The sequence below is a fragment of the Tubulanus polymorphus genome, chromosome 1 (genome assembly GCF_964204645.1).
Source record: "Tubulanus polymorphus chromosome 1, tnTubPoly1.2, whole genome shotgun sequence".
Lineage (NCBI taxonomy): Eukaryota > Metazoa > Nemertea > Palaeonemertea > Tubulaniformes > Tubulanidae > Tubulanus > Tubulanus polymorphus.
Genome location: NC_134025.1, coordinates 5,928,822 through 5,955,371, shown reverse-complemented (window position 1 = coordinate 5,955,371; position 26,550 = coordinate 5,928,822). Strand labels below are relative to the sequence as shown.

Below are 26,550 nucleotides of genomic sequence, written 5' to 3'. Positions count from 1 at the left end.
CTAAATATGGATTTAAATCAGATTTCAATTTGTGTTATCAAAGATCAAACTGGTCCGCACTAGACCTCAGCCAAATCTTAGCCACTAAAAAGTGCATTCACAGTATATCACTCACCCTATAGAACAACGCAACGTCACTTCCAGAAACAACAAATTAGCATTCACACAGTTCAATTATGTGACCCGTTCTAAAATTTGGCCTGTCCCTGTCCAAAATTTTTTAGTTAAGCCAATTCCAAACAGGCAAGTAAGAACAGTTGGTCTATCATAGCACGGCCATAAATTTGGCCTGGGTCAGTGATTATTGCTCTAGACCTTCAAACATTTCAAAATAGGGGGTAGCCAGAAAATAATAATATTTCAACCAACACCGCGAATAAACAGACAGCATATGTTGCTGACAGAGGAAGGACTATTAGAAAAAGCTATTGATTAGTGAATATAGGATTTAGATTACAAGTTCATTTCATCTGCTCCTCGTTTTACTGAAACATACGTTATTCAACACACAGCGAACTGCGACCAAAGGATTTTGAGCAAATATCGATCACACATGCTGTAAAGGAGTTAAATATTTATTCTAACACACCCCAAGACTTCAACTTGAAAATTTTCAGGGTGTAAAGTCTCTTGGCGATTGATATTGGTAAAGTGCATTTAGTGCCTTAACCCTTTCCAAGTGAGTCCTGAAACATTCCAATTTGGAACGGACTAAGCGTTCACACTAGCGAAAAGTGATCTAGGTATGTTCTGAATTTTGGAACGGACTAAACTGGTTCCAGGTCCGCTCTAAATTCACCATCGACTGATGTGACTGTGTCCAGATTGATTGTTTCATAGATAACAGCCAGGGACTCATGGCAACATCGTGCGGGCCAGTGATAACTATCTGTAGCCAATTTAGCAATGCGTGTGTGAACGCACACTCTTGATTTGGTCCGTTCCAAATTTGGCCCATTCCAGCTACGGTCTAACTAGTGATAGTCTGAACACACCTCAAATCATCTACTGAAATAGCATCCGGTCCTGAAATCCTTTGCATATCTTTCTATCTAATTTCGACCCGTACATCATCGTTAAAAAAAAAGATGCCAAAAGCCTCGTAAGGAATAGGTTTAACACTTAGAATATGGAGAAGAGAAGTAGCTCATGGATAGCAATTAAGTTCTGGTAATAACGAAGGAATTCTTCGAAATCCATATCCGCCTAATTCGGCTCACATTGGCAACAATAATGTCGGCAATTAATACTAATAGGACACATGTGCTTTCAAATTACCCCAAGTATAATCAGCTTTGTTTCACGTCTCAGAATGTTAAGCCTATGCTGGCATATGTTGAGCTCATCTGAACACCAATAACTTATGTCTTCTTTAATTCCATCCACTGTCACAATAACATTTGTTACACCAACACGCACATACTCAGAGAGTATATATGTGAAAAATTAAGAGTTTAAGCGATAAAAGTGAAAAACAAAAGCTCCATCATAAGTTGATACATTCTGAATGCAATGGAGTTTTAAAATGTATAGATTATATAATTCAACTATCAAATCAGGAATATAAGAGTTTTTCAGCATAGAAATTTATCCACACAACTGAAATTATTGAACGTTATACGTCAACACGATTATTGCATTGCACCGAATTAACTTTTCACGAAGGATCATCTTCCATGAATTATGAAAAAAACGTATATACATACTCCCATTGCATCGTTAATATCGTCGCCCTAATATATCTTCAGGAATGATCGGCTTGTGACCCAGTAGGATGAAAAAATAAGACAGCGTTGATGCACATAGACGCAACATGTATCTCATGGTCATAGAATTACCATAACAATTAAGGAACAAGTTTCCCATTAATGACAACTTAGCAAGTGATATACACATTCACCGTAGTCGATGATGAGAATGTTGCAGCTAATGTATCTCAAATTGAGAACGTGTACTTCAGAGGATTTCAATCAGTGATAATAATGATAGATCTAATAGATGAAAACGACGAGCTGTGTGTATTACCGTACATGAGTATTAGCAGTTAGTATAACTCATTTACTGTCACGATTGTCCTTCGGAAATTGCTTATGTCGCTCGAAAAAAACGACCATCGACGCCGCGGTGCACGGACTACGTGAAATAAACGAATGAAGCTAATCGTGAGCGTGGGTACAAGTGCAAGTCAGTCATAGCTACACATCAATGATTTACTTCGCACTACTATCCTATATCTGTCATAAGTGATGTTCTCTGGTGACTACATGTATCGATATAACAGATATGTTTGCGTCCCATACTCAATGGTACTTGGGGTGGTGGGTTTCCAGGAGCATGGACTATAAAAGAAAGAGTTCATGTTTCCGATAAATAGGAAGAGCAAGCTAATCATACCTGTCCTCACGGCTTAATGGATAGGTTGCAAAGGCCGATGGATCCTAGTGAAGACATGTTATCAGGACGGGATGAAGTACATTCAACAAAATGGTCAATACATTCAGCATTATGAATTTCGTTAGATTATCACAAAATCAAATAAACATTTTTCCTTCATATATATATTGGAAATGATACTTATTGTGCGAAACAGTGAACACGAAAGAACATCAAAGCGAAATATTCCGCGAAACGGCAGCTCTAGCGAGTTGACTTTCATCAGAATTGAAGAACGATATCACAGCAGCTTTGTAAAATGTGATTTGTTAGCATATACCCTGCGGAGTTGGACGCATGCATGATAGCTCTTCATAATAATCTTTGATAAAGCATGTATTTTATTCAGTACAGCATTATAATTTAAACGGTCCTGCCTCAGTTATCACGGTTATCAGTGTCTGAATCGCGCCACTAATCAAAATATTCCATTTCATAACATGTACAAAACTGAACACGATTCCAATTTTCAGGAGCAGTTTTTACGTGTTAACATGCAAAGAGTAGACTACACAATAGCGGTAAAAATAACTTTAAAAATATAAAAACCATATGAAATGAAATAAAAAATTAAAGGGCACCAAAACAAAAAGTATTAGGGCCAGTTCTTTTTTTAATAAAAAATGAGTAATGCCTCATGGGGTCAATATTTCAAAATTTGTCGACTAGGGCCTATTTCTCTGGAATTAGTAGTCGCCATATCTCATTAGTACACCATTAAAGGACAATAAAGTAGGGAAAGTTATCCCCGATCTTGAAAGGATTTTAGAAGAAATCAAAGTGTAACATACCTACAGAAGCCCACGTGCTACCTGTTTCAGAAGCCAATGTGTTATCTTTTTGAAAGTTTATAATGAGCAAATCGCAAGTAACAATCGATTATCATGGTTAATTAGTTAGACGCAGAGCAAATAGGTAAATTTGAAAATGCATTTCTCAGTGACATTTCTCAGACTTTTCCGTGCAGTCACAGGCAGTTCAGATGGCTGCATTCTATAATTGGCTGACTAACATTAATTGGCTGTAAGGGTGGTGAATGGTGACCGTTACTGTTATCAGATGCTAATGGTAACTGTAACAGACAATAGAAATGATTTCTCACCCTCGAGGTAGTACAGTTCTGTATTTATACCCAGCCGGAAAGTCATTATTCTCGCGGAATGAACAGACAGAAAAATCTTCAAATGCGCGTGGGATGAGTTGAAAGGCAGGAGATGCTTAAAAAATCCACAATCGTTAATTAAAGATATAAATGAATAATAATAAAATAGCTTTAGGTAATCGGGAATGCCGAAGCTGACATCGTGGATTACTTTGACAGACGATAAATACAACTGCTTGTTTATCGGGAAATCTATTCAATTTTCTACCAATTGCTCGACTACAAATGACTATCCTCTAACTAGAAATCAATGCGATTATGTCAGAATCGTCTGAAATTTTTTCCGGAGTGTCATGGCGCTCCGTACAATAAAAGTACGCCGAGAAGAATGAATTATTACCATGGCAACATCATACAACACCGCCAAAGACCAAGTTTCAACAACAGAAACAAACATGAGGTTCATCTCTGATGCTCATAGCTGGCTATTCTCTGTCTGGTTATCTAATGATGATAGTTTGTTTTTTCAATGTGAATAATCATGACTATATCTGATTGAACTCTGCTAATGGCACGGATTATGTTGTGAATCAGGAAGTTTCGTATACATACGTTATTGTCATCGCAACAGCAGATACAACATACCAACAATACCAATAATTAATGTCCACTGAGAAAAACGATTTATTTCGCCTACATGTCGATGGATTTTTTTCCACCCGTGGGGAGGATAAAATCTGGAAACCCGGCAACGAATACCATCTTGCCTCATTGCCACGTGAACAATCAATTCAGTGAAGCATATTCCACAAATAAATTGAGAAAAAAAATTATTTTATGTTAGATTGTTGTATTTAGTTCAGTATCCAGTCAATCAAACCAACCAGAATCTTTCAGTCTGCTAGCGATATTTGCTTTAACGAAACATGATCGCCAATCTGTGTGAACCAATCTGCGCTTAAAAATACCTTACAGCAATCATGCAAATGTCGTTTTTCCACCTAAGAGACCTTGAGACACATGTTGAATCACTGAATTGGAAGGAAAATTGAATATTTTATCTCAGCACATGTCAAGTGAATTTTATGAAGCTAATGAGACTATGTCTGCGGGCTATAAAAGCCACACAAGAATGAAGTCAAGAAGAAGGCGATGGCACAACTGGTAAAAGCCAGAAATGTTTCGCGAGTTGAGAAGCTGTAAAAAGTTCATGAATCTCTCAATAAACTTTTGATGACGCGAATGTGATTCAAAGAGGATAAGTGAAACTGAGCCTACTACGATGCTGACTGCTAGAAAGAGGAGAGGAGAAAAGAGATGATGAACCAAAGTTGTAACTTAAGCAATGATTTCTGCAATTGATGGGCATCAAACCTACGTGTCATAATCAGTTACCCATAACTAATCAACAATACACCCATGTATGATGAAGCATGAAAGCATGAAAGAGAAAGCAGAAGTTGGGAGAGCTGCCATTTTACAATAACATCCAGTGGTTGAACTGAAGCAAAAACCATTCAGATAACAAAGCATGCAAATGGCAACAGAAATATTATTATCAACATCGCTAAAATATCTGTTCTTATCGCTTTCATAGCTCTTTTGTGTATGGGCAATATGTTACTGTCTGCACTGAAAACTAATGTCAACAACTACAAATGTTGTTGGACATTGCAATAACATTATCGATCTGACTGAATATTTTCTGCCTAAAGAGAGTATTCTAAAGGAGTTTCACGAATTCACCAGTCTCTGTCATCTATGTTGATTCTGCGATCATTGTTGATTCTATCTATTGCTTTCTTTCCAAGCCTCCCATCAGCGATTCCCCTCCCTACCATGCTTCCCACCTGTGGTGTAGGAATGGCATAGTGTACTCAACTATTACCGCTGAGAAATTGTAAACTGTATACAAAGTATAAGGTGAAGGTCATCGGAACATCACTCAGATGGTTGTACTAACAACATTCCTAACAACACTTTCTGATAGCTATGTTTGCAAACCTAGATACAACACCAACCAGGTGCTTCTATCTTACCATTGAGATAAGTTCAAGCTAAAAGATCATTTGACTTCCAGTACTGTTCAATATAGAAAATAATGCAAATTCATTGAACAAGGGTTCAGCCATTCCAAGGGAAGGAAGGGGCAGATCCAGGATTATGGGGTTGGGATGGCGGGCAGGATATAGCACTACAGATGGCTTTTTATCATCTAGATCATCAAAGAATGGTAGGGCCTATCCCAACTAACTTCACCGTTTCAAGGTCTCGTCAGATATCTGTAGACCCTATCACAAATGCATCTATGTATCTAGCAATACATTCTAACAGCTTTACTAGTGTCATTTGACAGAGTTGTTTGAGAAATAATCAGTCCATTTGTTCATTTTTCAAAAAGGGTACTGCGGGAAAAGGGGGGTGGTGTTTGCCAGAACACATCTAGATCCACTCCAGATTCCTGACTGAAACCAATCTGAAGTCTTTCTGACATAAAGGAGTTTTACATTGGGAAACAATCTCTGGTCTGGGCTTTATAGTAATTTCGATCTGAGCAGCGGCAGAAGATTGTTATACGGAGTCTGGTGGAAAGTGACGTTGAGTTTATTGCAGCAATCAGGTGAATACAAGCAAGCAGTTTATTCCCAATGTCATAATAGACGACAATGCACAGCTAATAGAATCAGTTTAATGCCTTCCTGAGACATAACTGCGATAAACCAGAGACTGCTGATATATTCTGACTTTCCAATAAATCCAGTTGCACTATACAACATAAAATTCAAGTAATTATCTATGGTGGTCTAGTATGTCAGAAAACCGGATTATCATGCAGATTTTCAAGCAGAAACACTCATATTCCAGTGTCAAGAGATGTACCACTTGACAAGACTTCGTCGTCAAAACCATTTCTATCGTTGTCCTTGGGCTTGGTCCAGATAGATACACAACAAGTTTCAGAAAGATTGGATGAAAACTCTAGGTCAATATAAAGCTAATGTTGTTAAATTTACAGATGAATGGGTACATATGGAGAATACTAATCCATAGGCTCTCCTGTGACTATGCCAAAAGAAACTAATTGAAACCAATATCATTCCACCTGCTAAAAAGGTCTCTTATGATATAAAATCTATTTGTTCATTCAGTTCATTTGTTCGTTGTTAAGCAATGGATGTTTTATCTGTAGTTCGTATGATGGATAAGCAGTGTTCTAGATAAATCTTCCATGGTCGCCCACAGAATGCAACATATTACGGAGGGATTATACCTAAGTCAATCTGTATCTTACGCTAAGATCCATATTTCTTAGCAACAAGAGAAATCCGTAGATTATTCTAATCACTAGTTAGACAGTAGTGCACCAACTTCGCAATTAAATACATTGATGCCTCCGAGGCAAGCGTACTATACGTATTCCTCCGTACTTTCAGCCTAGAAGCTCGAGAACTCTAGCTAATTGGAACAGAGTAAATTCATGAGATGACACTCAAGGGCATGTAAGGGTCAACTGTATCATTTGGGACCATTCTCAGCAAACTTTACACAATCGAGTCGATCGAATAAACTGACATTAATCGCATGCAAATTGTCACTTGTTACAGAGCAAAACACATGGACGTCTGAAAAAATATCCATTCTTTCTGTCTAAATCTCACCTGTCCAATTCTCAGCCATGCCAACAGTCATCATTGCTGTCCAATGTTCTTCTCGTCAAAACGACAATAAGACAAGGCTAAAGATTTTGTCTTATAGATATATTAACAAATTCGTCTTATCCAGTTTCTTGATACATCTAGATTATGACACTCGGCCAAGATCTAGCCTTCATAAGCAGCAATAATCCAGTACTTGTGGATAAAGATTTAGTTCTTTTTTATAGATTTAATGTTAAAACCTATACAAGAAGGTATTTCTTTGTTAACGCAAATCTTTAATCATCCCGTCTACGAAGCATGTGTCCTGTCCTCTCTTACATAAGATTAAAACCTTACATAAGATTAAAATATGATCTTCTATGTGATGTGACATCAAACGCTATTTCTCTTTTTGATGACAGTCTCTCGATAAATATGCTTACCTTGAACGGATTAACACTAAGCTCAATAAGAGTGATTTTGTTTTCAAAGTAAGTAATCACTAGAAAGATTAAAATGGTAGCGGTTCATTTGTAATGTTGTTGTGCTTTTGAAGTGAACATAACATCACGGAGCCTTGATTGGAATCTATCAAATGAGACAAACATGTATCAATATAGAACCAACAAAAAATATGCTAATATAGCCGTAAGGTACAACTGAGGTAAAAATAGCTTGATCTCTCGGGGGGGGGGGGGGGGTTCCACAATCCAAACACCCAAAATGATCTCAAATCATAAAACAGAGTTATTTTTGATCAATTGTATAAAGAACAGATTATCACTGTGAAATCCTGGTTTCTATGAGGTTCACGACACAGACATCAATGGCTTCTTGACTGCATTATCTATCACAGCGATGACATCTCGGTCCCATGCGATGAATTATGTGAGATTTGTTATGAAGTGAAGTGATACTCAAGAAAATAAAGACAAAAGGTTATTATTGATGAGTAGTTGATGAGACACAGAAATGGTAATACTTCAGGGTAACAAGGTTTATGATAGAGGTTATTATGGTACTGATTGATGATGTTTGTTAGAGAAAATGAGATCTGAGATGATAAGACCAGGCTCAGTCTTTATTTCTATAAAACCAAAAGTAGCATGGGATTCAAGCTAAAATATTCTAGTCCAAGGACGCTTTCCTGGAGAATGCCATCAAGATGACTCTAACAAAAAAGCTCATCTTTTTACTCACCCAGCAAATCTATACCTATACACCACAAATCATCACTTCTATATTTGATTTATCTGGTATATTCATACAGTTTGGCTCGCAAGGCTATAGTCCTTGAACTAATCAAACTAATTAATACCAATACTGAAATCTATAGAGTCCTCTATAGAGCTTCGTAACCACGAGGCCCAGAACATTGATTGTCTCAGGACAAAATTTCTGCCGCGTTCAGCAGAATCTCTCTGTTTCTCATTATTCAGCTCGGAGTGTTCTAAATTCCCCCTGATGTGTGATAAAACACAAGACATGAAAACAATTACAGTTACACCAGAAGTTGACAGAATCGCGAAATTCATCTGGCATACTAATAATCTATTTGACAGTGTTTTCATTAAAATCGCCAACATGTTTTTGATGATGTAGTGTCTTCTAAGTCTCGCCTGTCCAGTGTATACTGCAATTACCATGGTAACCTGTGTACACTTGACAAAACTGGGCTACAGTTCTTTCTCACACAACAACCAGTGGCGTGTATTTAACGAAAGTTTACAGTAATAAAAGTCATCACTAGTAAATGTTTTCGCACGTACATCCAATTATGTTTAGTTGTAATAAACATGTACTTATTTTCAGGCAATTATAATTGATTATCAGCACATTTTCAGTATCTTCTGCCTGAGAATCTAGGAAAATCCATAATAGTCTAGACTATGCTAGTCGGCAGAGCTGATGATGTTACAATTGTGCGTGTAACTCAAACGTGATTTGACGATTCGTGGCTAAAGGTGAAAACCATTAACGCATGATAATTACATATCCCATGGTGACCGACGTTTATTGTCCATTATTACAATACGGTCAGTAATATCACAGCTCCTTCTTGGCAACGCTGTAACCCTAGCGAAACCAGACATCAATCAACTTTTATTCAATGTTCACTCGGCGTCATATTTGAATGTTAATTCTCAGATTTGACACGATGAATTTCACTTATTGAATGGCTTATTGAAAGTGCAAGTATTTAACATTGGGAAAGTCTGTCATTGCCATCCTGCCCCGGCAGGGATTCAAACCTGATGGCATCGCTAGACTCAGGCACGGCACGAAACCCTGCCACACACGACCGGGTGTGCAGGTACATTAGATTGCCCATTGTATATTTGATGAGGGAAAACCGGGCTGAAATTAAACGGGATTTCTGATTGGCTAATAATGGAATCATCTAAACTGCGCATGAAGCTGCACACTCGGTCTAGTGTGGCAGATTAAGACTAAGATTGTTTAGTACGCCGTGAGTGGTTTACGCGTGAGTGTGCTCTCCAATTAAGCACTGGTCAAATTTGACTGGGCCTGATCTGTGCCCATTTAGCCTGGGCCAAATTGTCTCTGTGCGATTGCAACTTATGTGCATAGAACCACCAATGGTCTGACCCAATTCCAGTACTGAGAAATTGGTTTTTGAAAACTTCTTAATTGGCCATTTCGCAGAAATTCACCTGGTTCAGGTTACATAAGCCTATAAGATGAGGCATCTTTCCAATGCCTGAAATGACTACAAATTGAGTTTCAGCAGACCAGACAAGTTGATGTCGCATGCTTGCAGACATTTCTAATTACGTATAGTGCCTGAAGATATCACGTTATGACATTAAGATACAAAACATTCGATAAAATGCAACTTCTATTCACAAGATTATCGTAAACGAATAGCTAAAATCATTATATTACTATCAATTCATTTCTCGTATAAGATGATATAAATCATAATGTAGGCCTATACGATAAGAATACAAAAAAGAGATGGAATGTAGAACTATTTACAATCATATCTCAGAATTCATCGTCAGTCAACATTAAACTCGATGAGCAGCGTGGCGACATCACCATCGTTGTTGTCTCCGGAATTTTCGCGCCTTAGTTCTAGAAAATCTTATATTCGGGAAGATCTAATAATGTCGGACCGACACGGCACCGGAGCATCAAATACGACGACACACTCCGATCCGAAATACCGGTTTTTCTACATACGGTTATTCTACAATTTAAACACACGAGTCGTACAATATTTCGTGACAAAATTCACCGATCAATACGTGACACTTCAAGCTGATACATGCTAATTTTGCGAATATTTTCTTATGTCTATACATCGGAATAAACCGTTAGAAAACAGTTTGCACTGATTCTAAGCACTGTTTTCTAACGACGACGACGAGTGACAACGCTGATAAAGCACTTGGAATTTTACCATCACAGGAATCGCGACGTGTACGCCACGGATATAATTGGCTAGCAATCATGTGTAGTATTAAATCATTCCAGCAGATCGTTATATAGTTGACATGATATACGATTAATCACTGGCCTTGGCAATATCCACTAAACATTAACAGCTGCCGGCCTAGCTTAGAAACACTTTAAATAGCGATAACTATATTCTTCTACTATCTTTCAAGTACAAAATGTGTTAGTGCCTTTTTAATGTTTAGTTATTGAATTAGTCGGAAGTCTCGATAGCTAGAGAAAATTACAAATCCAGGCCTGCACTTCGTTCTTTTCCAAGTCCGACGCACACATGCAGGGAAACACGAAAATAAACAGGGTGAAGTTCATTATTGAAAACGATGCTTCAAATAAATAATTTCTTCTCTCCTCACATTTCATGCCGATAAATTAGCGCTCGTAGCCGAGTGACGCATCTTTCGAAATTGAATTTTTGTCGAAAGTTTCCTTACCAGACTGAGAAACTCACCACAAAATTGACACAAAAACGCACGACAAATGATAGAAAGACGACATGATAAATTTTTCTGCGATCCTTTGAAGGAATGGTTGACTTTCTTGGAAATTCATTATAGATTTATGTGTCACTAAAAGGAACAAAAATCATTGCGTGACCCGGCAACAGTTTGCGTAAGTTGATGGAAAATGTAATAAAAACTGAGAATCGATATACACCGCATTCTTAGACTTGCGTAGGTTAATTGTGTTATTTTTTCAAATCAAACTATTTTTGATCGCGCGGGGCACACTCCTCAGAATCCTCTGATAAACGAGTTTAATTCGACGGACTGTGCCACGAGAAATGTTGTCGCTGGTTTTGAAGGACACTCACCGCACAACCTGACACAGCCAAACCACAGACGTACAAGGAGCTGTATCCATACTGTTGATGGCAATTGACATATTTGGTCAGCCATCCACCGGAGACTTTTGACGAGGGAATTGCATGGTTTTCTCGGAATACTCGTTGCGGAAAATATGTGTTGAGGTCACGCTGCATTCTTACTAACCCTTAATATCGCGGACCATTTCGGAAATCATACAACCTCTTTAAAAGCCCATTACGATGTCATCAAATCATAAGTTAGCCTATCTTAATTGAAATTCATCTAGACGCATTAGAAAAGTACAGAAAATAGATCAATCATAAACGTATGTTGCAAAAATATATCAGGGATTCATCCCAAGCCTAAGAAGGCTGTACTCAAAGAGGGGATGAACCCTAAAGGCCCGGACACACTGGGCGATTTCGTCGCCCGACAAAATCACCCAGTGTGTCCGGGCAATCGCCTTCGGCGATTTAGTCGGCCGACGAAATCGCCCGAATCCAACATGTTGGATTCTGTCGCCGGCGACAGAATCGCCCAGTGTGTCCGGGTACGGCGCTCAGTCGCTTCGAGCGCCATATTAACCAGCCAATCACGGCTCTTTGATTAATTAAAGGTGGCGCTAGCAGCTGGTCGTTTCAAAATAAGCGGCGCTGTTCGCCGATTTTGTCGGCCGATTTCGTATATTTAGAAATTGATAATGCGAGTAACAATGAAGTAAATTTCAGTGAACTAATTCAATTTTGACAGATATGAAGTGACGCAGTGGTGAGAAGATGACGCCAGGGTGAGTAGGGTGGGTGGCTATTTGAATACAAATTGATGATCTTAGATTCTGTAGAAACCACGTCATATGGACAGCGCATTATTTTATTAAGGTGACATCCAATGACAGAAGTCGGAATGCGAAAGATCATTTCCAGCACTACACTGCAATCAGTGAGATAACAAACATCACACGAAATCTGTTTAGAGAGTACGATTGCAATGCCGACAGATACTGCTTGACCTTCTCAATACCCCATAGTGATTACATATTCCCAATCCGGGAATAAGGATGAGCACATCAGAAAGACCATCTGACATCAGCAATGAAAATAACAGATGCAACCGTCTAAATGCAATTATTCTTTCATCCAAAGCAGTTTTCATATCAGCAAACGTAATTTCGTCAGCTTCGACATGACAAGACCGGGTTCAATAATATCGCGTACCATAATGTAGCGCATAGGCCTGTAGAAATTAGTAAATTTTCAATTGTTGCCTTGGAACAAATCGGGGGCAGATGTATCAGTCGAATGAATCGATTGGAAGAATTGATTGGAAGATTGGAAGTTTCATAAATCTTAAATTATTATAATAACCTATGGTTTTCTTCTGCGCAAAACGTTCCATGATTACGTAAGATTAAACAATCATATATACCCGATATATATGTATATATATATATATATATATATATATATATATATATATATATATATATATATATATATATATATATATATATATATATATATATATATATATATATATATATATATATATATCGGGTATATTTGATATATATATATATATATCGGAATGGCAGCTTCTGGAACATTTTACTGGACAGATTTACAACGGTAAACATTGCCGATGACAGCTGTACGCTGTTAGCTAGTCACAATATACTCTGTAGAATCGTTTGACAACATGTGCTCATAAGGTTAATACATATTCAGAGCTCGTACGAGTCTGCAACGATATTTTCCATCCATCTATGTCCCCTACTGGTCTCTCAGCGACCATTAGCTACACCTATTTGTTGCCAGGTATTTCTCGCTTCTCAGACCACGCCGATTTATATCAATTGTTCCGATCGGCGCTGACCATAAAGCCACTCGTGCGGCATTCAGTCATTTCTCGAAATCATCGGGCCTGGCCTGACCGCGACGTCGTCGTCGCAGTGGTATGAACCATTCGCGAAACAACACCCGAGCTGTTTATTCAGCAATATATCTTCGGGCGGCGATGATGATCGGTACAGCAGTGATGAAACTACTACACTAAACAGCCAGTAACCATTGTCGGACAGGATATTGCTTTTACTAAAATGAGCCATCCAAATGACAATATTTTACAGTAATACTGATCATATTGGAAGTGGCTACAAATCATATTTTCCTCGGCCATTCGTAAGGACTAGGGGCAAGTTGCTTAAAGTAACCAGCGGATAGTTGACATAGTGACAATTAAAAGTCTATTGTTACCATGGTATTTATCAGACAGTTATCTTTAACCAACCTATGAGCAACTGACCCACCCCCCCCCCCCCCCGGAGCGTGTCAGGCATTCTCAATGGCTTGAAAATGTGGTATAGCAGTTCCAAATGGTCTGTACCGAGCCCAACTTCAGTTTCAAGTCTTACTCCCACATTAGGGTATTTAAAATGCAAGTTTTATTCTAAACTGGACTATTCACACAGATTAACATCGAGAACAGAATTCAGGCACTAGCCAAAGAAGCTTTATACAAAAATGCTGGTATAAAGAACGACAGTTGATCGATGCCATTTTCAATGCAATAAACCTCGTGAAAACGTCACAAAATGCATCAGCATTTAATCAGCTTTCGCTGTATCACAAACTGTTATCTTTTTAGGTTTTTACTCCTACGCATTCATCACTTTTACTAAAAGCCTCATTATTTCTATTTCTATTTACCCAATGTGTTCATCTCTATCGGCATCATATAGAGTAACTAACTTACTTTGGGTGTGGTATAAACCCTATTTTGTCAACTAAAGACATAGAGTTCAAAACCTGACTAAAAATAGAATACATCAAATGGCTAGAGAATATCAACAATATAGTAAGTGTCCCGAAGCAAAAATGTGTGAACATACATATCTAATATATAAACATTCAAATGACAAAACTAGAAATGCTGAGAATGAAACAAATTAAGTTTCTCAGTTGTTATGTTATTTTTTTAAATATCTTATTTGTAAGGATGGCTTCGTCTTTATGGATGACACTATTAAAAATGATATCCATCGTGTCATTGGCATTTCCTTAAGTACTGCTATACTATTTTTAGTTTATTACTAGCGCTCTTGTCCACCCACACCAGAAAATGAAAAATGCTGCATGAGATAAGAACAAGATCAACAGCGGCAAAAATAGCCATCAGTGTTTCGCATATCTAAGTCGGAGTCTGTATATATCAAAAAAGCATCAATCAGAAAAATTGGAAATACTACACCGAATGCAACATTTGAGTTTTCATCTTCTAATGTGGATCTACATAACATGGACAGGGGTGAATCTATGATTCAGAGAGGGGTGCATCATTAGAATTAAAAGGGCACTCTGAAAGAAAGCTCATCGGAAAACATTACCTCAATTTTGGAATTTCATTTTCCTGCAGTTTCAGGACAACTTGACATTTCAGGGGGATCCCTGTTGGATCCATATCTATAGTTCCCTTACTACCGAGTATACTCATTAATCATCAGCTTTTATTCCACCCGATTGATACAATAACATCTCTATGTGCAGTTGAATTTATACATACAATTCAGTATATTCAACTACATGAAATCAGCTCCTCAAACCAGGATGAAAGCCCTATTACACATTATCACAGAACTACTCAGTTTTTAGTCGAATATAAGAAGCTGAAAGATCAATAGAAAGTAATCAGTAACTGCGTTTAATTTGCAAACACAAGACGTTGACGAGGTCTAGGAAATAATTGAGAGTATTACATTGAAAGAAAATGATAGGCAATAATATCATCGCGAATTACGCACATCATTAACGGAAGCCACGAAATACACAAACTCAAATTATCCTCGTAGTTTCATCGTATCCTCAATCATTTCCATTCGGTGTTGACAGAGGTATTCTTTTCTTTTTAGTTTTTTCCATCCACATCATACAATATATTTCGCCCAGATTATCTTTAACTCGGTATCAAAAATTCACGTTTTTAGGGGACATTTTTTCAAACCCTGCTCGGTAACGTGTATGAATAGCGCACATGTTGCTTCATCAACAGAAAACGAATAGAGGAATTCCTACAGTTGGATGAGCATGCGGCGAGCGCTGCTAAAGATGATGGTATTTTGAAAGATAGATGAATGACACTGCAGTGCACTGCAATACAAACTTCAATTTACATTTCAATGAAAGGCAGATGAGAAGAGTCTTGATTGTCAATACTACGTGATGTGCATAATGATCATTTTCATTCTTGCGCTGTATGCTTAGCAAACTAAACATTGGCCTTTATATGTTCCTAATGGCAACCGTTTTTCGAGAACATGAAGGAATTACCAATTTTCACTCGTCGATTAGGGAATAGAGACCCAACAAATCCGTCGTTTATTGGCACAATTTACCGAGATATCAAAGGTTATTTCGGTAAAGATTTGCTCGATACCTGATGAAAGATGGATAGAAGCCAAAAGAGGAAATATATCGACTTTGGAATATTATTCGAATTCCAAAACATACAGATATCAAAAATAATCTAAACACCAAATCAACGATGCTTCAGTTTCACCATAAGGTTATTATTCCGTACTTTGTATCCCATAGTAATAATTTCCTTGGACTGAGGCAAGCATTTGTTATGTACAAATGTATAGGCCCTATGCATTTTTATATTGATGAATAATATTTCTTTGCATAATAGGATCACATAAACACTGCATTAAGAGATCCAAGATCTCTCTATGTCATAGAAGAAAAAGAATGAAAAAAAATTCCAGCAATAGCAAATAAATGCTCTTCGATTCAAACTGGAGATTAGTCTAGGGGTTATTTCAAAGTCAATTTTAGCGATTACTTCATATTCCATATATAGCAACAGCATCATCTTATATCGATCCAGCAGTCAACTTCAGCCTCAGAAGGTTCATCCGTATTTCATTCACAGGAATTGCGCTATGGCCGCGCTATTATTATACTAAACTGAACATATAATCTGATTTCCCAATCGTGATTAAGTGAAGTTCAAATTAAGATCCCACCGAATTTATAAACTTCTCAATCAAACACAACCAATTGCATAATTATGATCCTATCTGACAGCTTATTGACTCTGCACCTAACACCAGTAGTAGCGTACTGTAGTTTAACCAGATCCAGTACGGATTGGTGAGCATAATGATTGATAAGTTTCAATTAATCTAAATTTTGCAATATTACACGCCAACGGATGAGCAGAGTGAACCGCTCGCGCACCGGATTCAGTCATGGATTTTAATGGAATGATCGTCATTTACGTTTAAAACTATAAAGCACCAGCTGCGAACTGCGAGATCTTAAATCATCTAATGAAAACTCGACGGAAATCAAAGGGCGTTTTGATCATCGTTAAAGCTAGGCTCAGACGGCGATCAGGTACCGAGACTAAACTACGGAATCAAACTATCGCCATCAATGTTACTTGATTATGAAAAAAAATGACAATGGAAACCACAGAATCTGATATAGACGATGGCTATTAGAATATAGCTGAAAACATCTCTCAATAATATATCCACTTGCTACAGAGTGTCTTTTTCTGGATTTATCGTCGTAATTCAAAGCTCTGCATTAATACTATAGTACAAGTAATATAATATCTCAAAGGAAATGGTTATTCATTTTCTTACAATATGATGGAAAATGGTTCTGCAAAAAGCTCACTCTTTGTATTCCATTCATTCTTTCCACTTTTTTCGCCTTTACTTTCATTCATGGCAATTTAGAAGTGTTTATTGGTTTATCGGTGAATGGATTATTAACAAGATTCATACACGCTGTATCCGAATACAAAATTGAAGCTCTGATCGGTTACCTGTGCGAAATTTCATATAAATTCTTAAAAAAGAATATCACGTTTATTACGTAGGTGAATGTGAATTATACCGGTCCATTCAGTTTACATCAGATTATGATCGCAGCATTGAATAATGTACGATATCTGGGCTGTATTTAACAGCATCTATTCAACCATCACTGAAATATTAAAACTTCATTTAAGGGCACTCAATGTGCTGTCTATAAAGTGTGTGTAACCATGGTGAAATTACAGTTCATATAGATACGTATCCCGATGATACTATATCCCCGGCCGGTGCCTTTTCAAACAGATGATGGAAACTTTTTTCCTAATATTTTGACAGTTGATAAGATTCATATTGACTCGTCATCGGTGAACTGACGTTCTTAAAGGCATGACGATAAAAAAGGGAATACTAGCAAAATTTGGTCTACGCCGAATATACGAGGTCTGAAAATATGACAGAACTGCAAAAACTAAACAAATCAACAGTTATATAGTTCAATTAATGATATTAGCTTGAATTTAGCATAACTATAATAGATATTTGAGAGATGATGAGGGAAATTGGCTGGTTTTGGATCTCAATCCGATCCGCCAATTATGATACCGATTCTACATAATGAATGAGAAAAATGGTTGAATTTGAAATGATAAGATTATGAAATCAGAAAGTTGTGGGTGTAAAACATGTCCTGGGGCTCATATTTGACAATGCTGCTGTTCTCATCTTCACAAATTCCTAACACAATGTTTAACAAGCTGACAATGTGATTATAATGCCATAAAGGCTTAGATCATCTTACAACCACCACCGCCGCCACCACCACCCGACTACCTTATCCCTTAACTATGCATGCGCGAGATTTATATTTTTGTGAAGCAAAAGTGATGGAATAAATCACAGATACAGTTTTCCTAGTAGACCCGGCAATCTGTGTTTTGGTCTATTGCTCCAGCCTCATTTCTGCTTATTTTCCACCTCATAAATTTCCCATGAATCAATGATAATCAATTTATCAAATATATATATAAATGATGGCGAGTTAAGGGTCGCATTGCGTCTTTGACCAATATGAGAGGAATGAAAAATTCTGCAGATGAGGGATGAGGATTATGTCAGTTTTGAGCGCCGAGGTATAATAGTCCAATTATTAAGCGAAGAATCCCGCCGGTAAGGTAGATACTAATGTCCACGTGTTTAGCTACTTCGACACATATCTATTTGAGAAACTATAAGCGCGCAGACATCAACGGACACTTCAACGGTACTGGCGACAAAATGCTATTCGTATATACAGACACCCACTGCAAGGTAAAGTAAAGGAGCTATGCCCGCGAGATAAAAGCTATTGTCATCGTGCATCTACGGGGTATTAGCAGCAGCAGCAGCAGCAGCAGCAGCAGCAGCAGCAGCAGCGGCGGCAGCGGCAACGGAGGCAGTTCGGTGGACATCACATTTCTAATGATAACAAAGATGACTGCTGACATTACATACACATCCGACTAATTACAGGCCGTATAAAAGTGTTCGGCTCACACGAGTAATAACGATGACGAAAAAACAGCCACTCCTCCTCGTGGGAAGTAATCTCTCCGCACCGGTATTAATTAGACGCAATAGTTCGGATGTTTCATGGTCAGATTTACATCACCCGTGACGGCGCGAAGATATCATTGGTGAGAATCCCTGGGAATTGACATTTCTCATTTGCGTGCACGCGTGGTGTGCACCTATTTCTCTAAAACATGCGCGCGGGTTATCGAGTTCAAATTTAACAACTTAACGTCAGCGCTTTATTCACCAATGGATAATGTACGTACTGGATACGGAGACCGACAAAAAAAATATATTTGAAATGAACGTTAACCGACAATAAAGAAAAAAACAAAAAGTATGTATTTTGAAATTGAAATCGGGTAATTCAAAAATGTTATCGTTTTGAAAACAAAAACCTACTCAGTTCCAATCTCAGAAAACTGAATAAGCCTATATCAGTCATTCAACCATTAGGAAACAGCTGAAACATTGTGGAATCAATAAACATGTGTGATTTACTTATTTTAGGGCTCTTCATCGTTTCATTTGCAAATAACGGCACCATTTTGAGACAACCTGTTACAAGCTGATCCAGGGTTCGACGCGCGGAATGCATGCTCCATCTACAAACTCATACGGAAAATGTAATGGTTTTTGTGTGCGGATTGCGATTGTTGAAATCCAGGGGTCTAAAATAGGCTTTCAATAGTCTATATCCCTTATTGTCATCTATCTCTCTTATCGGAATGCATTACAAAATGGTGATTTTATACAGGCCACGATATCGTTATTGAAATAGGCCATCGCAGAACAACTATAATATCTATAAGATTTCCGGCAAAAGTATCTTTTCCACGTTTGCTTCTTGATCGATCTCGCGTTGATCAATGAAAAACTTATTAACCAAACGAGTTCAACTACATATAATCATCTACACCAGTATATAAAGCATTCTTAATGCACTTTTCTGATATCTAGCCTACATGCTGCTAATGGTAGATTCGTGTTTTACTACCAATACTTTTGCATTCTCCTCCTCATGAATTCAACCCGAACAGTTATCAGTCGTTAGTCGAGTTTAATTTTAGGTCAATTACTCGATTTTTCCAAAAAATCCGAATCTACTTCGTTATCGAAATTTCGACGACGATCGACGATTTAGTTTTTTCGGTGAAAAATTTCCGCTTAAAAAAAAAAAAAGGCGCGACGTCTCCATCGAGACGAAAACATTTTCAAAAATCTATATTTCTAGGTGTCAAACTAATTAAAATAGTCGGACGTCACAATCGATAACATACATGGAATAATTGCGTTACGGGTAGTGTTCATCTCAATCTAAAAAAATTATTATTAGTTGTATTGAACAAATTTTCTGCAAATGTTTAGTGTGTCTGCGCGTTGTGCACGGCATACAGAACTAGGATCGATAGTTTTCAGCCAGTGCCAAACGATAGACAGGTACACCATTAATAGCGTTAATTAACTAACGTGACATTTTAACAGCTACGTGAGTTGCCGAACATTACCAAGTTAACAGATGAAGTACCAATACTCTGATTACTTATATGAACGCGTACTCCTCTTCAATGCTGCTGCCGCAACACTGTTTTTCTCCTTCGTCTGCGCGAAACGACGTAAGGCGTGATCGCGAAAAAATCATTCGTTTTAACTTTCCACGCACGTCGCACCGGGATGGGGCTGATCTAAGGACCTTCATTCTCGGAGATTGATTAAATTTTTTCATTGAATCAGTTACTTTATTTATTGTATTAAATGGATTTAAGAATATAACCTCAAAAACAAAATCTGTAGAAGTAATCGCAGAAGTAAATCTGCCACACATTTATAGTGTAAATTTTGAAAATTTTATCCATTTTCAAATGTTTACAATGAAATAGAAATTATGTGCAAATAAACACTAGACCAATAAGACCCTTCTATCATTTCTTCTCGTCTTAAAACAAACTGCACAACATTGACATCAAATTCAAAATTAGAATTCTTAACTCAAAGAAATTATGCTAATCAAAGAAATCCGTCTAAATTAGAATAACTGTTCCCGCAATAAAAAAGTATAAAAATCGGAAATTCGAATAAAATTCCTTTAGAAATAATATCATACCATCATGCTCATGTGCCAATAATCGTCAAACTAATAATCGAAAGATGAAAGCTAAAAAAAGACACGGAGTAAAGGAATTCATTGACACCTGTCTGTTTCACATGCTCTTAACAACGGCAAGCCACGTACACTCAACATCATTCTGATAGCACTTCTCAACTAGACGTATCATTATTATTATTACAAGCAGAGCAATTTCATAATTACACCTTAACCCCTTCAAATCGTGTTTTTTCACAAATTTCTTATTGAAATTTTAGCTGACATCGATTTCAATTTCAGAACTTAAAAGTTTTCCGATGATTAGATTTTTTTCCTTAAATCAGAAGATCGAATGACTGTTCAGTTTACACAGAAAGAAAGAAGTTTTTTCACTATATTTATTTGTTTAAAACATGGGATAAAGAATTTTTGTATAACCAGTTGAATGAAAATTCAGCTTCATGAATTTTTTGATGCCGTAAAATGTTACAATAATGTTTATATACATTTCAGTTTGCATTATCTAAGGGGGTTCTGTGTGAGTTGATGTGCACTACATCTTCAATATTGACTTTTCAAAATAACAATTACAATTGTGAATTTTGGCTTATATTTTGTAATCAAACATATTTCATAACTCTAATTTTATTTTTGATATATTTCAATAATCATTTTTGAGAGGATGTGCATTACGTCATCAAAATATCAGGGCTCGACTGGTTGCCAGACAATTCAATTCAATAATCGATATATTCGAAATAGCTTTTTGGATCCTTCGTATTAGGCCTAAAATAATTCATATTATATTATTCATTGTCGACGATATTAAGTGATAAACATGTTATTTTTCTAGGCATCGATAAACTTTCATGGTAATTGTGCTTATGACGCCGTAGCGCTATGGTTTTAATAAGTGTGAATTTATAAATACGATTGAACATGCGAATAGACACACCACCAAAACCAATTATTTACTTCATGACTGCGTGGGTTAAATATAGCGATTTGATGTAGCAGGCGCCAAGCTCTGATGCTAAATCAAAACTAAATACATCATCTGAAATTAAGATAATTGTTGTGAAATAGATTTTCATGAGCGATACAATTCGAGCACGATAGGCTCTGGGTTAATCGAGTTCAATTTCAACCACGTCATATACTGTCTGTACTGTATTGATTTTCACTCGAATGTTTTTATTGTTAACTTTTTAGAGTTCAATAAAGTTCCATTGTATTGTATTCATTATGTATACAGCGACACCAAGACCAGGTCGAACAGAATTAGGTTTAAAACTGGCTTATTATAAGAACTGTGGGGCTTGATGGCATAGGCTGCAGATTCCTTTAAAAATCTAGAAATGCATAGCCACTAAGACTATAAAAACATTATGGGTTAAAATTTTTGGCTGTTACATACTTGTGCCCTGAAATTATTTTGCTTTAGAATAAAGTTAAGTATCATAATCAAAAACATCAGGAACATTCAAATCACACAGAGACAATAATTTGACCTTTGCTCAAATTTGGCTCGTTTTTGGTCTGGGCCAAAAGTGTTCGAGTATAGGTTTTAATCTATTCATGAGGTATTGTTCTTTTAAGTTTTAAGCAAAAAACATCGGAAATGGGCCGATTAAACTTAAATGACTCAAACTTGACAAAGAACGCCAGAACTCCGCAACTGATAACGGATTCTTACAAAATCGTTTCAAGATTTCGCCAGATGATTACATCACTACATCTTTTAATCATTTGTTCGATAGTTAAGTTGCGATTGTTCGTGAAAGTTATTTGAACTGCGCACGAAGCGCAAACTTAATAACTCGACAATACAAAAACGACTACCGCATATTTCTAATCGAAATTCGAACATTTTTTTACAGCTTTCAATAAGCTCTCTCGGGAAAATCACTGACTCGAATCAATAGACATACCATCATTTCATAATCAATTTTTCTGCGATTCGGAGTAATTTCCTGTGGCACGCATGCACGCCGCCGCCGCCGCCGCGCCATGAACCGGTGTATAGAACGATTCGTCTTCTACACCAGATACGGGACACTAATCTTCCGACGCAAGAAAATCAACGGTGACAACGTCGCGTTTCAAACATCGGTCGGACGGAGATGGCTTACACCGACGCGTTCTCGATGGCATAACTTTGTGCTAATCTTCCGAGTCGCCTTCGGTAATATGATACGGCACTCAACAAATCTCTGTCACTCATGAATAATTTGAAATATTGACAAGGCTATACGATAGCCACGGAAAAGCGGAAAGCATTTCGCTGAATCTCTCGGAGGAACAATTTCAGACTGTCGCATCGTCGCTTATACGCCGCGCCTGTGCGGTGTAAGTGCGCGTCTGTAGACAGGCCCGACGTGCAAAATGAAATCTTACCCGAATTCGTTTTTCGAAAATAAAATCGCACTTGAAATAAAGGATCGCTTTAAAGTGGATAAGCGAATCCGCAATTGATGATTTCAGTCTTACGTTTCGAGGTTTTGACTAAACCTTTTCATCAGAGATATGAAAATGTTTTCATTTCTCTGATGTGGTTACCAAAATTTCCAATTATGTACTAATGCGAATTAAACAATAAATTCTGTAAATTTGACCGCTGATCACACAACTATATCTGTACTTCGATTTCCGATTTCAAAATCAAACCCGCTGTTGCGCTCCCGGCAGGTGTGGTGGGTTTGTAAGGGGCACTAAATCATAAGAAATTTAAAGAATCTACCAATCAAATAAATAACAGGGTCAATCAATAGAAATAAACCTGAAAATCTTTGAATTACACATTCCAATTATGAGTTCACTTATCCACTTCGAAAAGTGAGCTCACATCAGTCTACCAGTAAAGATTACTTCAATTTTAGGATTTGGTGCCCACAATTCGACTTCATTATGAATGTAACAACTATGGACTTCAGATTTAAACCACCGTAAATCTGCATTCGTCTTGATTTTGAAGAATACCTTTCTCACAGCAGTGGTGGGAAGAGAAAGACCAGCAGCTTTTTTGTAACAAAAAGTATTTGGATGGAGAACCCGATCAATATTGGTCAAGATTGTAATCAAGCAGTTACGTGACTAGCCGGGCTACCCTAGTAGGGGTTTATGGTGTGTTTTAACAAAAAATAGAAGAAATGCTATATCCACACATTAGAAAATTGTTACATATAATACAAGATGAAAATGAATCAAAACTAACAACGGGCCAATTGCGGGTGAATGGAAATGTGATTTTATGGTATAAATAATGCTCTCTCTACCACAGCCAGTTCAGCAAATTCTTATCGCTAGTGGACTTCGGAATTTGAATCTAACGTTTACCTTTTTTAAGACGACGATGTTGGCATTTTCTTCGTCTTTGTGTCCGTTGCTTTTAGTCGAATCGGTGTTGCTGGGGCCGCCTGTTCCCTCGTTCTTCTTGCTATATCGATGAGCCATGACGGAATAATCCACAACCATACTAAACACAACCTCGAAACCGCTTAATAACTATATACATATAAACCGTTAGCCCTCATCTTTAAAAAGCTTGTCTGTCAAATTCTCGAGGAGAGTAAGCGCCTGCCTCTCTCACATTCACACACGCACTAATGATATATCCAAAAACTCTAGTTTATGATTTAAAACAGTATCGTCCTCATTGTTAGAAATCCAATGCGTTAAAGTATTGTCTTTGTTTTTTCCTGTAAAAAGCAAAACATTGAACTTAAATCATCAGTATCTAAATTGTTTCACATAGGCCTATGAACCTCTCGGAAGACTACCCTTCTTTCCCAGTAGGCCTCGGAGAGCAGAAAATATATTTTCTGATATCTTTGATTGCTAATTAAACTCGTGTGAATATTTATGTCATCAAATAAGGATTGTATTGAATACGTGTATCCAGTACTATTATCTACTATTTATACAGTCAACAAATGGACACATTATGAATTATGCACTGTTCTGCATACTAAATGTAATGGAATACCATTTTCAAACTAATTGATCATAGAAAACTGCCGCCACATCAAAGGATCCAAAATTCTATCTTTTTAGAAGTCATACACTATAGGGAAGCCAGTGTGAGCAGTCATTTAAAATTAGATATTATGATTATCTAATTTAACGGATGTAGATGAAAAGACCTATGATACGGTGGATTGAAGGGACGAGGAAAAGATAAATGAACAGGCCTAGAAATATTTGATTCAATCATAAAATGAATTTAGTTTTCATTTTAGTGTCCATGATTCAATATTCACCCTACTTTCGATCTTCATCAACACTGGGAAATATATATTACAACCAATATATTATTAGGCTAGAAAATACTTTGGCTTAAGTCCCAGTTCAACAGGTATAGACCAAATATCAAATAGCCTAATGTCCCCTCTAGGGACACAGTATAGGGGGTAATAAGAAATAGGGTTGATTGGTGCAAAATAAACAATGTGCCCATAGTTTAAATAAACCTTGCATAGTCCTATTCTTTTTGCCTGTTTTGTGACATAGATTTAATAGGCACTCTAACTAATCTAACCAACTATTGAACTGAAGCTGAAGGCCCAACACTTAAAACAGAGGGGTGAGTAATGGAAGGGTGTTAAAATGTTGAATGTTGGATAAGTTAGAACTGGTTGGACTTTAAGTAATTTATATGCAGTCACTTTTAAGATTTACCAATAAGAGCTACATAGAGCAAGCTCAATTCAAAAACATAACATAGAAAAAAATCGCTGAAAATGATTTTTTTGATGGACCAGAATCATTTGACAATTAATCATGACACTGACAGATGAGATGAAGTGATTATGTAAGTCAGTCAGATCCAATCTGTCAAATATCATTAAATTTAGGCTTATCCACTTAAACATTTATAACATTTGGTCAACCCAAATTATCTAAAACTTGTCTGATAATTGCCTCTAGAAGTAAGAAAGAACACCAACAATTACAAGGTGCCTAAGATACGTGAAAATTCGCTATCGCTCACGGGGTCGGATAATTTTAGCCTTTATTCCTAGCATCACTAAAGCTACAAAGTCAAAATAAAGCTACTTTTTACCTCAGAGCAAGCCTAAATACCCGATAAAGATGTTAAATCCATCGTTTTGTCGATCAGACACGTTAACAAGTGTTATTTTCCACAGAAGAGAAATAAATGTATCCAGCATCTAGGCTCGCCATATTGATTCTGTAGCCCGTCAGCTGCTGCTACCTAACGGGATGCTGATTAGTTAATAGGCCAAGCCAATACATTCATCATTAAACATTCGTTTTTGGCTAAAACGCCGGGTAAAGATCATTAACACTAAGAGATGCTTTAGAAATTTTAGTTCGGATGAATTTTACAGTTGTATTTTATTCGATTAATATACCATTTGCTAAGAATGTAAGTAATTTTTACAGTGATCAGTCCAGTCGAAAGCTTGTGTTTTCACGTTAAATCTTTATGATTCACGATGCTGTTTGAATTCATGGGAAAATCTTTTTCTTTATATAAAAAGCCATAATCTAAAAACTGGCAAAATGAAGAGGATTAAAAATCACATAAATTATGACAACATTATAGCACGTGCGTGTGTTTTGATTATGGATACAGCCAATCAGCATCCGAGGATGCGGCATAT

At 37.1% G+C, this 26,550-nt stretch overlaps 1 protein-coding gene across 1 annotated transcript in view; it reads right to left on the bottom strand.

Annotated features, from left to right (window-relative positions):
* LOC141915528 (regulator of G-protein signaling 7-like) overlaps window positions 1-26,114 on the bottom strand; it is a 59,962-nt gene extending 33,848 nt beyond the window's left edge. Inside the window, exons 1-2 of the mRNA XM_074807095.1 lie at window positions 25,986-26,114; window positions 24,260-24,621 (exon numbers count right to left, since the gene is read on the bottom strand). Of these exons, the coding sequence (XP_074663196.1) occupies window positions 24,260-24,397 (138 nt within the window). The 5' untranslated portion in view covers window positions 24,398-24,621; window positions 25,986-26,114. The remainder of the gene's footprint in view (window positions 1-24,259; window positions 24,622-25,985) is intronic.
* Window positions 26,115-26,550: the final 436 nt, after the last annotated feature.